At 39.2% G+C, this 16,558-nt stretch overlaps 1 protein-coding gene across 1 annotated transcript in view; it reads left to right on the top strand.

Moving 5' to 3' along the window:
- Positions 1 to 16,558, top strand: part of cacna1g (calcium channel, voltage-dependent, T type, alpha 1G subunit) — a 256,257-nt gene that overhangs the window by 91,303 nt on the left and 148,396 nt on the right. The window contains exon 4 of the mRNA XM_067487999.1: positions 11,462 to 11,595. Within this exon, the coding sequence (XP_067344100.1) occupies positions 11,462 to 11,595 (134 nt within the window). The remainder of the gene's footprint in view (positions 1 to 11,461; positions 11,596 to 16,558) is intronic.

Genomic DNA, 16,558 nt, shown 5'->3' with positions numbered 1-16,558 from the left:
TAAACACAAGCACAGAGCCTTTGGCATAATCATTAAACGGCATCAAACACACGTCAACAACAGTCCCACCTCAGAATGGGTCCTGCAGTGTTAGTGTAAACAAACCACAGCCTCTTAAACTCCAGAGCTCTCACTGGATTGCTGGAGCTAACAGCTGCCAACAGGCACATTTCCTTCTAGGGACACTTAACATTTTTCGGGTGATTTCTACCCACGAAAACGACTTTTCATTAGTTTCTGTTCATTTTGAGATGCTTTCTATTATCATCTACCCATATCCATCTATTACACTGTTTTATGCTTATGTTTCAGTGACGAGTGCAATTAGAATAAGGTTAGGGGAAGATTTTTATCTGCAATAATAGAGACCAACTAAACGGTGATGTCAGACACATTGTGCTTATTTAGCAAAACTGTGATCTTTCCCTAATCTTAACCAAAGTGCTCTCTTGTCCAAACCTACCAAACAAAGGAATTTCATAGATCATAACCTGGCCTATGTTTTTAATAGCTACCCAACAATAAACATGAACACAGAGTCAGACTAGACCAGGTCATTTTATTTATCTTCGTCTTTGCAAAAACATCACATTTAACGGAGGTCAATTTCCACACGACAGGCGAACGCTTGTCCGGTCTCTTAAACTCTGTTCATGTTAATGTTTATGCTTTAGCATTTTAACCCATATTAACCCATTAGATTCGATTGAATCTCATATAATCTAATTACATTTTAAATGAAAAAAACTTAAATACTATAAACAATAATTATATATTCAACCCACTATAGTGACGTTTGTTGGCTAAGTAGAAATATAAAGTAGCAAAAATACGAAAATATGCAAAACACAAAAATATGTAGCAAATAAAAAGCTTCATGCTGAAACAGCGAGCCTAAAATTACAAATCACACTGATTAAAATGAAGACCAGTTAATACCCAAGTCCCAGAAAATCAGGGAGGTCAGAGCTGCTAGGCTTTTAGTGTCATTCTGTCTTAGCAGAGTTGACACTTGCAACCACGTGACTTCCACCCTTCCACAATGCTCTGACTGACTGCTGATCCTTTACCCACAGCAGCCTTTCCTCATGTGCTCAAACACATGGTGTTGTTTGAATCATGAGCACGAATGTTTCTGATCTGCAGACCTTGATTGTTCGTCCAGAGCCGTGGCACTTCGCACTTGGACGCCACACTGTATTTAATACCTGCTTTGACACTTAAGGATTTGTGAGTGAGCCACGTCAAGTCATTTGGGATCGCTTTAAGTGCACTCAACGTTAGTGATTAAGTGCACTTAGAACATAAATGGTCCGTTCAGGAGGTGATGAGAGGGCGTGTAATGTTGGCACTCGCTTGACACATTGATAACACGCAGCACGGCCTGCTGTGCTTTGCTGATGTGTGTGTGTGTGTGTGTGTGTGTGTGTGCCTGGTAGACACATGTGTTTACACTTGTTTCCAGGCAATGTGAGAAGTAACACACATGCACATAGCTGTTAAGACTGTGTAGTGTTTAGGCTGGGAGATTAATACACATGGACATACAGAGTGAGAGAATCTGTCCAAATCTTTTACATTTAATTCTGCAGTGTAATTCTATGTGAGAGGTGATGAAACACACTACACATGCACAAAAAAAAAAATGACATATAGTGTCCCATATAGATGAGACACCAAAGCTACCATTACCCACAAACACACACTGTGAGAGACATAATCGCAGTTAAAGGAGAGTGATACGACTTCCCTGGGAGTGAGAAGGAGGCAGTGGGAGCTAAAGATAAGAGGAAGATAAAGATGAGAGAGACGCTAGTCAGTGGTGGATGGGAGGAGGAACAGGAGTGTCAGTAGCACACATACAGCAGGAGTTTCATCCAGCTGTTACTGCCGGGAGATGAGTGGGAGAGCTGATAAGGATGGTAGAATACAGGAAATGAGATTCTGCTTCTTCACTCTAATCAAAGTTTATGTAAAGAGACAAAAGTTTACCAAAAGTGAAAATCCATTAAATCGAAAATAACTTGGTGCCTCCTGGTTTACAGCCACCGGCAAACTGCTGCTAATGTTACTACTAATTTACTAACTACGAGACCATCTTAAAGATGGAGCTGGGCTAATTGCTAGCCATCGTCTTTTCCAGTGACATAAAAATAAAAATACATCTTTATTTATATAAAACTTTACACATTGAGGATTGTAAAGCCATCCACTGTTCATTATTCACTCATAAAAATAAAACATTGACTTCACCTAAATACATTTTGTCAAACATTTACACAAATGTTGTGTAAAATTTGATTACATTAATAATACATAATAAATAATGTAATTATTTGCAACGTATTTTTTATGGTAACAAAAGATATGAACTTCCCTTCATCACTCCATGTAATACTGTATAAATTTTTTGCTGAGATCAGCAACATTGCCTCTCTTGCCTTATGTATAAATATATTTACACTCTGTTAGGTAAGATTTGATTAGTTCTGTACCCACATAGTTTATGGTATTACAGTAGATTTCTGCAATTTCGAAATTATAGAGAGCACCAGACAAGTCTTGGGTCAGAGGGTAACTCTGGTAAATGGGAAGTGAAGGCATTTCCATTTCTGGCAGCAGCTACAGTGGTTTGTTCAGAATACATTAAATACAGTGTTACCTGCCACCTACATTATTGCCGACTTTGCAGTAATGCCAACACTGTTTCATTGACCAGTGATTTCTCTGAGATGGAACGAGAGCATAACACATTCAGAAGCAGAAAGTTATCCCCTATGAACTGATTTAGTTAAGTGGTACCTATTAAATGGCTTGTTTGCAACCACTGAATTTTTTAGCATTATTGTACATTCATCAAAAAGCTTCATCAAAAAAATCTCAAAAAGCTTTAGATTGCATTGAGTCATTATAAGTTCTCCTCTGTCATTTATTGGCCTATTTCACACTTTATGACAGTCACGCCAAATTAATATTGTGAGGCTTGTCTGACCTTGACTTAAACTCGATGATATAGCAATCAACTTTTTTGTTTTGTTGTTTTCACATTATGTGAAAATCTCGTTGGAGATATTCTAAAAGTTGCAGAAAAGAATTTCTGTGGGAAATATTCTGTCATGTTTGTATCTCTGCGGGAAAAGGAGACAGTTCAGTGGAGAGCAGAAATTAGGGAGTGTGTGAGCAGTGAGTCACTCAGCACAGGTCACTGGTGTCTCTCCCCTCGGAGGCAGGCGCATGTGTGTGTGTGTTAGTCTTCTCTGCTCTCCACATGGGCGTTAGAGGCAGTGAACCATGGTGACAAGACGCACATATAGACACACACGCTCATTTCCATTCCTGCAAATACTTAGCTTGAGAGCACGGCACGGCTTTTAGCCTACAATTGGTGTAGTTACATAGCTCTTACTGTGGGTTTGGATATCAAATCTGATCTATGTTCATGAGGATCATGCAACATGTCCCATTCGCCACTGATGTGTGATACATTTCTCAGGGAATCAATATCCTGATTACAGAGCCAGAATTACACTGTGCTGCTATGCCAGCATGCTCCAGTGGGAATGACTCAGGCCAGCATGTCATGTTGACTTTGATGAATTCAAAATCCCAGCTGGGCGTAGAATGTGTTTGCATGTGTGTGTGTGTGTGTGTGTGTGTGTGTGCATATTGGAGCAAGAACAGTGGGGTAGGTTGAGCTGCTTGACATAAGCTCAGTGTCAATTAATCAAAAGTCCCTGAATCCTTTGTGTACCTGAGCATTAGGTAATAACATTATTAGGTGTTCTTTTGTGTAATTAGTGTGTGAGTCTAAAATTGTACGTTGTATCGGGGTGGAGGGTGGGGTGGTGGTCTTACCTAAAGACATGGGGGCCTCAGCTAATGCAAAAATAGATGAGCAATTACTCCCCAGCAGAGACATAAGAAATGGCTCCTTCATGTAACAAAAGAGAACAAAGACAGAAGGACGGGGATATCAGAGCACAAAGTATTGGAGTCATTTTATGCTCAGCATGGTGGTAAACATTGCTGCTCTTCTCTATTTCACACAACACTTGTTCTGTCTCAGCTGTGCATCTGTCAATAGGTTGGACTTTGTTATTATTTCAACAGATTGTTGATCTCTGTATTCTGTCGTGCAGGGTGCAAGATATAAGGCATCGTTTTGGAGCTATGATTACTAACAAAGGCAGAGAGCCTTCCAATTTCTGTAAGCATTTTATAGCAAATACTTTAATAGTAATACAGAAAATGCTTAACACGTGCTTTATAGTGGGTTTCATCTACATAGTCATTTGTTATAAAAGCCTTTGTGCAAACATCCATTCATCATCCTTCAGCTATGCCCACTTATCATTTAAGGACGCTGGAAGACTGGAGTCAATCTGACACTGGAAGAGATTCAAGGTACCATTTGTGCCAATGTAAATCAAAAGGCAGTGCCATTGGACTCAATGGCATGGAAAATATTTGGAACTGGCAAACATGCTGTCAAGGTCTTGTCGAAGTGCAGACTTAACGTGTACTGTCCTTGCCAATAGTTGTCGAATGTTAAACCTGAAAAACATTTTCACTGAATGTCAAATTCATTCATCAACACCAAGCCGTACAAGTAAAGCGTGAAGATACCACCCTTTAACACAGGTTTGATACCTTACTGTAATACTTCACACACGGGACGTCATCCTTATCCCGCTGCACTTATGTCTCCAGGTTGGTTGCAGTCACAGCCGTTCATGGAAAGCATCAATGTGGGTGTATGTGTTGTCTTATCACATCTGACGGCAAAAATGTTTATTCCTTCTGAGTACAAGCAGAAAGTAGGAATTGGCCTTGATGCACCCTTGTCCTCAACGTCCACTGCCCTGCTTGTTTTCCAATCCACCCACTGCTGATCAGACACCTGGATCAGGTGTGTTCAAACAACCATCTTTAAAAATGGTGGAGTGGGGGAAGACAAAGTGAATTGGTATCTTCCATCTTCTTATTGATTGCACACACCTGATCCAGGTAATCAGCAGTGGTTAGGTTGGAAAAAACAAGCGAGTGAGAACCAGGGTTGAGAAAATAATTGTTTTAACAGTAGCAGTGACTAAATTAATTCTTGATCTAAACCATTTTGTTGGTTTCTTTTGAAGAGGTGTAACAATTCTAAACCAACAAATGTCCAGTCTCATGTTGCAGTTCCACAACACCTACTTTATGCCGAAGTTTTTTTTATCAACTTCCTGATTCCTGCAATGTACAATATTCCAGCTAATGTATGTGATATTTCTGTTCTTATTTAATGCATTTAAATGAACTGAAGTTACCAGGTTACAGTTGGCTTTCTCAGTGTCATACAAACAGGAAACCTGGTTTCTCCTTGTAGAGCTCTGTCAGAGGATGTCAATTTCTCTGCCATGTATAACGCAAAACCAAGTTTCCAAGCAGCTTTTTCCAGCTGCTTATGTGCGTAACAGAAGGCTGCAGATAGGAACATGCAAATGAAGCTGCATTTAACTAACAAAAAGTGCCTCGGAGACGTTACTTTACCCTGCGGATTTTTTTAAAATTCAGACAGTTCCTGTTGTAGATCAGCTGCATTTGTCCCCCATTTTTTTCTTTTGTCAACCCCCTGTGCTGTCACTCTGCTGTATCGCAGCTATAACACACTGAAGGCAGTGCTTTATATCAGTATTCAGGTAAATCTTTGAGTCAGGCTTCCAAAATATGTAAATAGTCTGCTCTTATATAGCACTTTCTTACCTATTGGCACTCAAAGTGCTTTACACTGCTTCTTATTCAGCCATTCACACTCACAATCACACACACACCGATGTGGGAGCTGTTAACCAGCCGTCCAACACTCACCGGGAGGAATTAAGTTGGGGTTCTTGGGGTTCAGTGTCTTGCTCGAGGACACTTCAACATGTGACCTGAGGAGCAGGAGGAGTTGAACCAACAACTGTGAGATTGGTGGACGACTGCTCTACCTTCCTGCGGTGAAGGAGAAATAAAGTTACACACATTTAGATGTGGATTTCCAATAACCAGGTTCTTAAGTGCAAATTAACCTAGAAAGCTGATTTTTCCACATACTCTTAATTCCATGTAAACGCAGTAATTGTAAAATTACTTATCATTTCCCATTATGTACAAGTGTTATGATAAAAGTAAAATTGTGTCTATATACAATAGAGGACAGTGCATAGTGTGGGTCAGCCGTGTTTGTAAGGAGCTGCTATGATTCCTCCTATGATTTCAGTGTTTCAAAATGTTTGATTTAATGATTTAAAAACAACACAAAAGCAGAGACAATACTGACCCATGTCTGAAGTATCAAGGTCTGAGCCAAATCATGGATTTGGACAAACTATTTTCCTTCATTATCCTTTCTTGCCCTACTTTTTCATAAATGTCTCCACTAATGCAAGATGCGAGAACTAGCTAGCCTGCAAGTCACCCATGGCAACGTCTGACCGGTGGTGGATGAAGTATTCAAAACCTGTACTTAAGTAAAAGTACAAATACACAAACAAAAATTAACTCTAGTAAAAATGTATGTATCCACTGACATTTCTACTTAAGTAAAAGTAAGTAAGGACATAATTTAAATTTTACTTAAAGTATTAATAGTACTTTGAGTAATAGTACTTAATAGTACTTTTTAGGGGGGGGCATTATCTAATTAAAGGTAATAGACATAATTGAGGGGTTGAAGCTGTTTTAGCTTTTTTCAGTTTAATTTTTAACTACTCTTGTTGTAAAATTGCATAGTGACAGTAACAGACCAACTAACAGCTCTGTGATTTCAATAATAAAACACTGATACAACCAATCATAAAATGCCAAGAGAGCTGGAAATAAGCTCCGGATGCACAGAACCAAGAGCCACAGAAATACATTAACAAGAAGAAATATAAGAGTAAATGTAAACGGTTATCTGGTAGGAATATTTTTTTTATTTGCACCGGATTTAATCCAAGTAAACACAGTCACGTGTGGCTGCTTCATTCAGAAGAAGAGGAGAACAAAACACAAAATCACTTCAGTGAAATCAATTATATAAATGTGTAAATCAGCAGAGACCAGCTATGTCCCAGTTCTCATTGCAATAACACAAAGAACTTACATATCTCTTCTTTATATCTCCCCCTTCCTGTGCGCATGGCGCTAAGACGGACAGGGGGTCAATGCCAAGTACAGTTAAGAAAACGTTTGGAGCGCTGCTTGTTATATTGTATGATCGACACTGCATTGAACGATCCCATTTGAAGGCACATTATACAATTACTTCAGTAGTTTATGTCTAAGACCATTAGTTTATGTCTAAGACCATTAGTCCAGGGGGTTTGGCTTTAGCTCTGTGCGCTATTGCTCCGTGAATGCAGAAGTCTGTAGACAAAACACTGAGTATCGGCTCACTTTGAGTACTGCTAATATGTCAAATAGGTCTTTTAATTAAGGCTATGGATGGAGGTACTAACGCACTGCACTGGGTTTGATAAAGCGATTTCTTTGTGTCGCTTTTTTCATAAAAAACAGACAAAGGGGTTCATTTTGAAATGTGTTTACTGTTTACTGAATTGGGTCGCAGGAGCCTTTAACAACACCTCTTCACATTAATGGGATTTGGGTCATGTAAAAGTAAAAGTACTCTGTAGATCTAAAAAAGTTTCATACTGTAGCTTTATTTCATTTTTTCACATATTAAAATTTATGTGTTAACCTTAAGGTTTAATGATGAAAACAACTGCTCTACGACCACCAAAGTATCACTGTACAAATTAACATGAACCTTTGCACTGCCCTGCATAGAACGTTTGAATATAGATCAAAATTACTGAATGCAATGTTACTTGAGGATTATGCTCCACTGAACAATGTGCTCCGTGGCTCCTCTACCCGGTTGGAGTAAATGAGTAGTGTGTAAAACATCTGGATTGTTGTATGGTCAGTATTAGAGAGTTACCCTGTGGCAACTGTTTGTGTAGGAAACCTGCTGTCTAATAGGTCGTTACGCCCCTGGAAACAGCAGCACTGCTCCATATGTTGACTAAAACCATTTGGGTTTTCCAAGGAAAATGAATTTGCTCTAAAGATGGAATTTCATAGGATGCATTCTCTTTCTCTGTCTCTCTCACACACACATACATGCACGCAATCATGCAGTCCCGTGCAAACCTCTACGTTTTACTTACAGGGAACTTTAGAGCAGTGTGAAGCTAGCTTCTGCCTAAACTAACAAGATTTGATGTATTTATACATTTCTCTGTTCATGTTTGGATGACTCATCTATCAGTGGGTGTCTATGCCTTGATCTCCTTCCAGAAATTTTCTTTTATTTTCTGACTTTCCCTCCTCATCTCCAGCCTCTTCTGATCTGCCTTTTTTAAAATTTATGTATTGATTGTCACATTTGAAAAATTAAGGTTATTTTCTGTTTAATTTCAGTCCAACTTCTGTCCTCACGCCTGACCTTGTTTTCTTCTTTAGTGCAATCAGATAATTATTTGGAGAGTTGAAGCTCAGTCAGCCGGCCAGAAACAGTAATGAGGGCAGGAATACTGATTAGTGCAATGAGGTTATGAAATTATATACTCTGGATGGGAAGCCATTTGTCACTTGAGTCTCTGTTAAGCCACCAAGGTGGCAAAAACATCATTAGTCAAGAGGACCCATGTGGTAAGCAAGCATCTGGTTTGCTGAGGTGTGTTTGAGCAAGACACAAAAGCTGTTGCTGTTATATCTTTCTTTCTCGTTCCCCATCCCCAGCGAGGCTGACCTCCTGACAGCAGGGTACGGAGAAAAGAGGATTCCTCTCCAGGAATTAATAAAGTACCACATTAATGTCCAACATTCACAGCAGGCTATTTTCAGACAGAAAACATAAGTGATATAAAATTGCCAGTCTTTCACATTAAAACAAGAATCCATTACTTAGAAATATTTTTTGTAGCAGGCATTTGAGGTAGCAGCCCTTCCTCACTGTGTCTGGAAACAATGCGTGAAGTGTTGTACACTGTGTCTTATAGGCCACGTAGTGGCTTGTAATTTGTTATTTGAAGTACCTGATTTAAAATTATTATTTAAATCGTTGCTCGTAGATCCATTGAGGAAGAGCTATCTCCCAAAAATAAAATATTGAAAGTTTAATAAAGAAATGGGGATGCAGAGGATTTAGCACCCAAATATCCACACTGAGATTTTTGGATTATAATGTCCTGTAAATATCTGCTGAAAATGCCAATAAATAGCAATAATTATTTGTTGGCATTCCTCCTGTAAGTAGCCATCAGTAGGTGCATATCAGTGATCTGCTTCTGCATTACAGCATTAGCGTGTTCACACCATTAGGAACATAGTCACTGACTCTGTTAATCCATGTAGAATGTATCTTCTTTATATCTATACATTCTTCCTTATTTCTTTATCAGTTAGGAAACAGCAGGATGGATACGGTATGTGTCTTCAATGTGTGAGTGAGGAATGGTGCACAATCACCCATGTAGAGCAGCAGCATTAGCGTGTTCGTTAATACGTGAAATGATTATATCTACTGTGGATTATTGGCATAAATGTTATTTCTACAAAGCCTTTGCTGTGGAACCAACAACTTGTAGTTGTTGCTACATTATAATTTCCAAAATGTCAAATTCAAAAAAAATCTAGAGAGGTGGAGGTCTGCTCTGGAAAGTACACCAATGAAGTTTAGCCACAGTTAAGACAGAATACATGTGTGTGAATGAGAGGGACCCAGGTGGAATGGTGAGGTTACAGGGAGCAGAGGTGAAGAAGGTGCAGGAATTTAAGTACTTAGGGTCAACGGTTCAAAACAGTGTGGAAAAGAGGTGAAGAGGCGAGTGCAGGCAGGTTGGAATGGGTGGAGAAAAGTGTCAGGTGTGTTGTGTGATAAAAGAGCATCAGCGAGAATGAAAGGAAAGTTGTTCAAGATGATGGTGAGACCAGAGATGTTGTTCAGCTTAGAGACAGTGGCACTGAAGAAAAGACAGGAGGCAGAGCTGGAGGTAGCAGAGCTTAAGACGTTGAGGTTCTCTTTGGGAGTGACGAGGATGGACAGGATCAGGAATGAGGACATCAGAGGGACAGCTCATGTTAGATGTGTTGGAGATAAAGTCAGAGAGGCCAGATTGAGGTGGTTTGGACATGTTCAGAGGTGAAACTGTGAATATATCAGTAGAAGGATGCTGAGGTTGGAGCTGCCAGGCAGGAGGTCTAGAGGAAGACCAAAGAGGAGATTTATGGATGTAGTGAGGGAGGACATGAAGTTAGCTGGTGTGAGAGAAGAGGATGCAGAGGACAGAGTTAGAGGGAGGCTCATGATTCACTGTGGCGACTCCTGAAAGGGAAACAGCCGAAAAGAAAAGAAGAAAAAGTCAAAATTAAAAAAAGAAATTGTTTAGAACCCACCCTGAGCTGCACCATCTAGTTTTGCTTTGAAGATACACAGGGTCACTAGCTAAATATTAAAGTTTTGAGGAATAAGTGGACCCACGTTTGTTAAACCGTGCACATTGGTGAGATGCTGTCATTGGTGTTTATTAGTTGGTGTGTAAAAAGGTCACTCTTTTCCCATTTTATTAGGCTCTATATTCCCAAACACTAACAATGTTTTAGCAGAGTTATTTTGCAACGCTACTGTTGAGTTAATATGAGTTAATGGTTTGTTACTGATAAGTTCTACCGTATGCTCGGTGTCTTTTTTCCAGTGTTTCTTTTGGGTGTTGTTTGTACTGGGAAGGTAGAGTGGAGCTGCGTAGAAAGTGGAGACAGGTTTGCATCATTAGGCCCTCTCAGCAATGTGAAGCTGGGTGCTACCAAGAGGTAGGACAGGTAGTATGGAGCTGAAGGAGATTAAATGCACCCTGTTTAATAGAAGATGGAGAATGTAGGCACAGCAACAGGCACTTTTTGATGTTTGCATTACATGAGATATCTAGTCTTTAGATTTTGCAGAGTATTTAAGGCGACCTGTGTATTTTGTTGTGATTAACCTCACCCCATGCTTACCTGTACAGGTGGTAGGTTCCACTTAAGTGAGAACATGAGATGATAGGCGGTTAAATAAAGGTGGCATTGACTAGTAAAACAATGTCCTTTTTTTTTTTTGCACACACACACAGTCTCTGCAGAGCTGCTTCTTAAAACATCCATTTTTCTCAGTGTTCCCTGTGTCAAATAACATCATCTCCCATTTATATGGGGAAATGGCACGACAGGGTGAATGAGAAAAGCAGGAAGGGCATCCAGCTTAAAAACTGTGCCAAATCAACATGCGGACAAAATGATCCGCTGTGGCGGCCCTGAACTCACAGGACAAGCCAAAAGGACCAAACTACAATTGTACACATATATTTAGGTGGTAAACATGGTAACATGCAAGCTAAACAACCACGGCAGCCTTTTAATTCCTGTGTTTTGCATCGTTAGACTCGCTCACATCTTCCGTTTCTGTCTGCAGGACTTTGATGACTTCATCTTTGCATTCTTTGCAATTGAGATGGTGATCAAAATGGTGGCTCTGGGGATTTTTGGCAAGAAGTGTTACCTTGGAGACACGTGGAACCGCTTGGACTTCTTCATAGTTTTGGCTGGGTGAGTTACACAAGCACACGCACAACAACAACCACACACAAATACACAGGTGCCCAAGCATAACCATACAAAAACACTGGAAGCTTGCACAAGACTCCGTATACACACACACACATGAGACACATTTAGCAGCAATCAATCAGGATTGGAGAGTGCAGAGACAGATTCACGGGGAAGGACAGGACTGAGAATGTTAACTTAATTGTGCCACAGATTTCTAACGAGCTGCAGAGCTTAGTTTCCTTGCTCTCCCCAGAGCAAGTTCAACATGGGGTTTGAAGCTCAAACCTGTTGCAACCAGCTTTCTAAGTAACATCATGCTACTTCCGTGTGTTGCGCTCTGTTAGTCATTAAATGAATTTGCCCTAAATGTCTTGTAAAAGACTTAACTAGAATTTAGTAGCAAGCCCCCTGTTAAACTCTTAAGTTCTCAGAATCTGTCAAAAGGCTGGAGAGCATGAGATCAGGTTTTAAGACGAGAGGCACTTTTTTTTTTTCACTTGTTTCGAACGTCGACATCTGTCCTCGTACACATCACACTGCAGTTCGCACACACACTGTAATTTGATTATACATGTTACAGAACATATCCTGCTGGTTTTAGTCTGACATTTTCATCACGCTACATCCCCTGCTGCTTTTTAATGCCATCCTTCTGCCGCAGCTTCTGTTGTCCATCAGTGGAAACGGGGCACGTTTCTGTCACTGTCTGTGTGTCCATGTGCGGCACAGATGAGATATAGTTCACCTGCTTTTATGCAATGACACACCTGTAAAGCGTAGCTGATGGGTTAACTGTGAGCAGCACCTGTTTCCTGAGGCCAAAGTTTCAATCTATATTGTCTGTAATGGCTTCTTCCTTAGCCCTTATTCACTTGAATGTAATAGAATTACTCCTTCTATCCACCTGTGTCATATCGGAGTACAACATCTAGATTTATAGATGGTAAAACCGCTTCCATATTGGTCGTCAGAAGGAAGCACCTGATTCAGTGCCAGAGTGACAGACGGAAAGGGATGAGAAAATACCTCAGTGTCTCATATTCAGGCGCTAATCCACTAAGTGATTAGAAGACCAATAAAATGAGTTTGAAATTAACAGAGAATGAAAACGGGTGAAAACAGGACATTTCTTACCATTTCTTTGGAGTTTGGTGTCCTGGCTATAATGGTGTTTTTGCCCATCAAATAAACCCTCTGCACTGTTGAGAGAAGCCTTTGTGTAAATTCTCAGGCTGCTAATGGATTCCTGTGCTTTGAAATACTCTGCCTGTGCTGCCCCGATTTGATTAGCATATCTTGACACAGCTTATGCATAGTTTCAAAGTGAGTTTCGTTGTCCTATTTAATTTTTGTATCTCTAGGCACTTTGAGGCCACACCTGTCACCAGCTTTGTTACTGTTCTTGTTTGTCACATGGTGGGTTAATTCCGTGAATTTAGCTTGTTAAGAGAAGCCTTACTGTCTAATAATATTTATTATTATTAATATTTATTATTAGTAGTGATGTTTCTATAGCCATCATCTAAAGGCAGTTTTAGAAAGTTGATTGCCATTAATAATAAAAATACTAATATTTGCATTAATAGCTTTCACTGATGAAATCAAGAGTGTTCAACATGTAAATCATCAATAATGCAGCCTGTTAATTTAATGTGCTTTATCATTATATAAAGCATAATTGAGATTGTGGGACCCAACTCCTTTAACATGTAATAAAGTAGAGACATACTGCAAGTGAAGGAACTTATGTAACATCTGATTTGTCTGTGAATATGTCTCTGTATTTAATTTTTAACATGATAAAAAAAACAATAGATTGGCTTTATTTATAACTTTGCTTAGCTTTTTATCTGGATTATACACATGAGGACAGTGTTTGCATCAAGATATTTAATGGAAAAAAAGAATATAATACCCCATAATTAATATGGATAAGGCGGTTTGTGGACTGGGACGATGGGGTTGAAGTGTGGGTTGGGGTGGTGGGCAGCAACTGTGCATGTGAAGACAGTCAAGCTTTGCAACTTTTAGTTTGTGACAAATAGCTACAATGTTAAAATATGTAAACATAAACTATTTTTATAATTTATATAATATGACGGCTAAGGCATAAAAAAAAAGGAATGTGAGGAAGTCCTTTTTATCTCGCACCTTTCCACACCTTAGACTTGGATCCTTGCATCAGCTTTATTTCAGAGTTGTATCAGTGGTACTGTATATGTATTCACTGTTAAAGCCAAGAGGCTATTTTGGTGAAACTGTCTTGTTTTACATAATTGTGATGTCTTATAGGTCAGAGACTGTTAAAAGTGCATTAAGGGCAGCCCATACAGTATGTGAAACATCGTGCAGGTAATTACTGTAGGTCTCTGTGTAGGTGGTGAATGATATGTGTCTGTATGTGAATATGCATCAGTTTTTTTCATGGGCTGCACTTTATTTCCATTTTTAAACAAATAATAAAAAATAAAAAATTCTCCTGCAGGGAGAGTTCCCAGCCATACAGAGACAATGGTAACCTAGGTAACAACTGGTTGTCGAGCATTTGATATATCCTGGCAACAGTTGTTAAGTCAGTGGAGGAACGCTCTGATGAACTGTTTGTTTCTTTCCGAGACGATAATTACAGCTAAGCTGCTTTTTCAGCAGGTCTATGCGCTCTCCTCCTAATCACCTCTCTGTCAGGAGGGAATGAAGGAGGGATGGTTATGCAGAGCTGGTGCAGAAGGCGAGGGAGGTGTGCAGGGAAAGTTTTTGGTTAGTGAATGGTGGAGGGAGTCCAAGATGGACGTCGTGCTGCGTTCATATGATAAAGAGAAAATCCGTAGATAAAATGTTCTGGCGATAGATGAAAACTCACACGTTAAGAATGATATTTACCAGTTCATATTAATTGTATTATGACATAAACTATGTTTATGTTATTTTTATCTTCCTCTACTGTTGATTTTCAAATGCCTAGTTTGATCTGTCACGAACATGAGCATGTCCCTCTTGAATTGCACGTGTCATGAAGTTGATGAGCAGATCCCAGTGTGAGCAGGAACCTTCTGTGTTGGTGACTGTCGCACCCAGACACTTTAATTTTTGACACCTAAGCAATGATGTAGTCACAGGTGGACAGGGTGGCAGATGGCACAATACACCTGACTCTCCCACAGGAGACCTGGACTCTAGTGCGAGATGATGCAGGTGCTTACTAAGAAACAGAGGCAGATGTTGAAATTTTTATTTTTTTTTAATTGGGGTGGCGAGACTGGGGCATATTCTCCAAATAGTGTGGTAAACTTGGGGAATAATTTAAAAGATCTTAAAGATGTTTTTGGAAATGATAAACTGTATATTAATAGTAGGTTAAAAGTGTGTTTGTAGTATCCAGTGTCAGACTGTGAAATGTGATATGCATAACTTACAATATCTATTTATTTATATACTCCGAATCGCCATAAACAAATAATAAACCGCTAGAAATATTCCTTTTCTGCAGTGATCGTCTGCCTGGTTGCAACTGCTATAAAACTCTAATGTGACAAAATATATGAAACCACCTTAAATGTATATAGTAATATGTTTATTGAAGTTTCTGTGCCACCTTGTCTCTTATTGTTTCTCTTAACCTAATACAGTTGTTTGTGAACGTAAATTCGTTCCCGTGGCTTCAAATGGTGGCATATGTCTCCTTTTACATCTTCAGTGATGGCAGTTACGTAGGTGCAGCTGCTGCAAAGGAGAATATGTATTATTCATCAGTTGGACGTCTCAGTGACTGGAAGGAATGTTGAGGCTACATCTCAAGCCAATCAAAGTATGTGCTCATAAATAATGCAAATTTTATGTTAATAGCTTCAGAATGGGCTGACGGACGACGGTATAGAATCTGATAGTAAAGGTGGCTTTAGAGAAATCTGAACAACTTTGGGTGAAAGTGTTATCAAATGTGTTTTAAAATGCGCACAGTATTATTTTTCAAAAGCAAATGATGCCAACCTCTTAACATTTTACACTTTGTTTTCCCTATCAAGCTATTCAAATGCAAATTGTGCTGAATGTGAACACAGGTTTCTGACATTGACACTCACAATTTAGAGCTACAGTACAGCAAACGTCTTCCTTTATACATAACTAAACTCGCATAGCTTGTAATCGTGCAGATGTTACTCTGCCAATGCTGTATGTAGCTTAGAGTTCATATCCATTATATTTTTGCCGTGACTTCCATATCGCAGCCAATAAAACAATCAAAATGGTTATTTATGGTTGAAGTTAAAAGAAGAAACGTCACCTTGTAGGCATGTTTCAGTATTTAAATGTTAAACCTTTAATCATCCCATGCTGATATAATTGCTGCCATTATGCAAGTTCACTCCGCTTGCAAAACACCCACTCTTTGTATCCTACCTTAATATGCTGTAAACAGTAGAAAGGTATAGTGCTGTCCAAAGCTTCTGAACGTTTCCATTTAAATTTTGAAATTTGTTTTTTTTCCAATTGTGTTCAAAATGGTACTGTAATCTGTTACCATGCAACATTTGCTGGCTGTATAAACCGTAGAACTGAGGCCAATGGGGATGTTATTAGCAGTGCAGGCATTTAATTTTAAAGTATTAAAGAAAAAAAGTAAAGGTATCACTATTAACGCTATTACAATTTATCATGAAGTGAAAATGTCTGTCTTGTCTTTGTCCATAATCCTGGTACACTCACTTTTATTGTAACTAAAACAATATTGGTCTCGTCTACAGAGTTGATTTATAACTGAGCTGCAGTAACTAACTCAGATCTGTTGTCCCGCTGACAAATCGATAAACTGGCTGACGTTCTAACAGTGTTGGGAACTAATAGCTACTAACTAATTACTAACACTGTTACCAACACAATTCATTTTTCCACCTCTCTACCTACGGACGCTAATGTAGCATCGGGCCCAGTATATGAAGTTTTTCAAGTACAAGTATACGTA

The sequence above is a fragment of the Channa argus genome, chromosome 20, assembly GCF_033026475.1.
Source record: "Channa argus isolate prfri chromosome 20, Channa argus male v1.0, whole genome shotgun sequence".
NCBI lineage: Eukaryota > Metazoa > Chordata > Actinopteri > Anabantiformes > Channidae > Channa > Channa argus.
The sequence above is the reverse complement of the archived record's forward strand: the minus strand, read 5'-3'. Positions and strand labels throughout refer to the sequence as shown.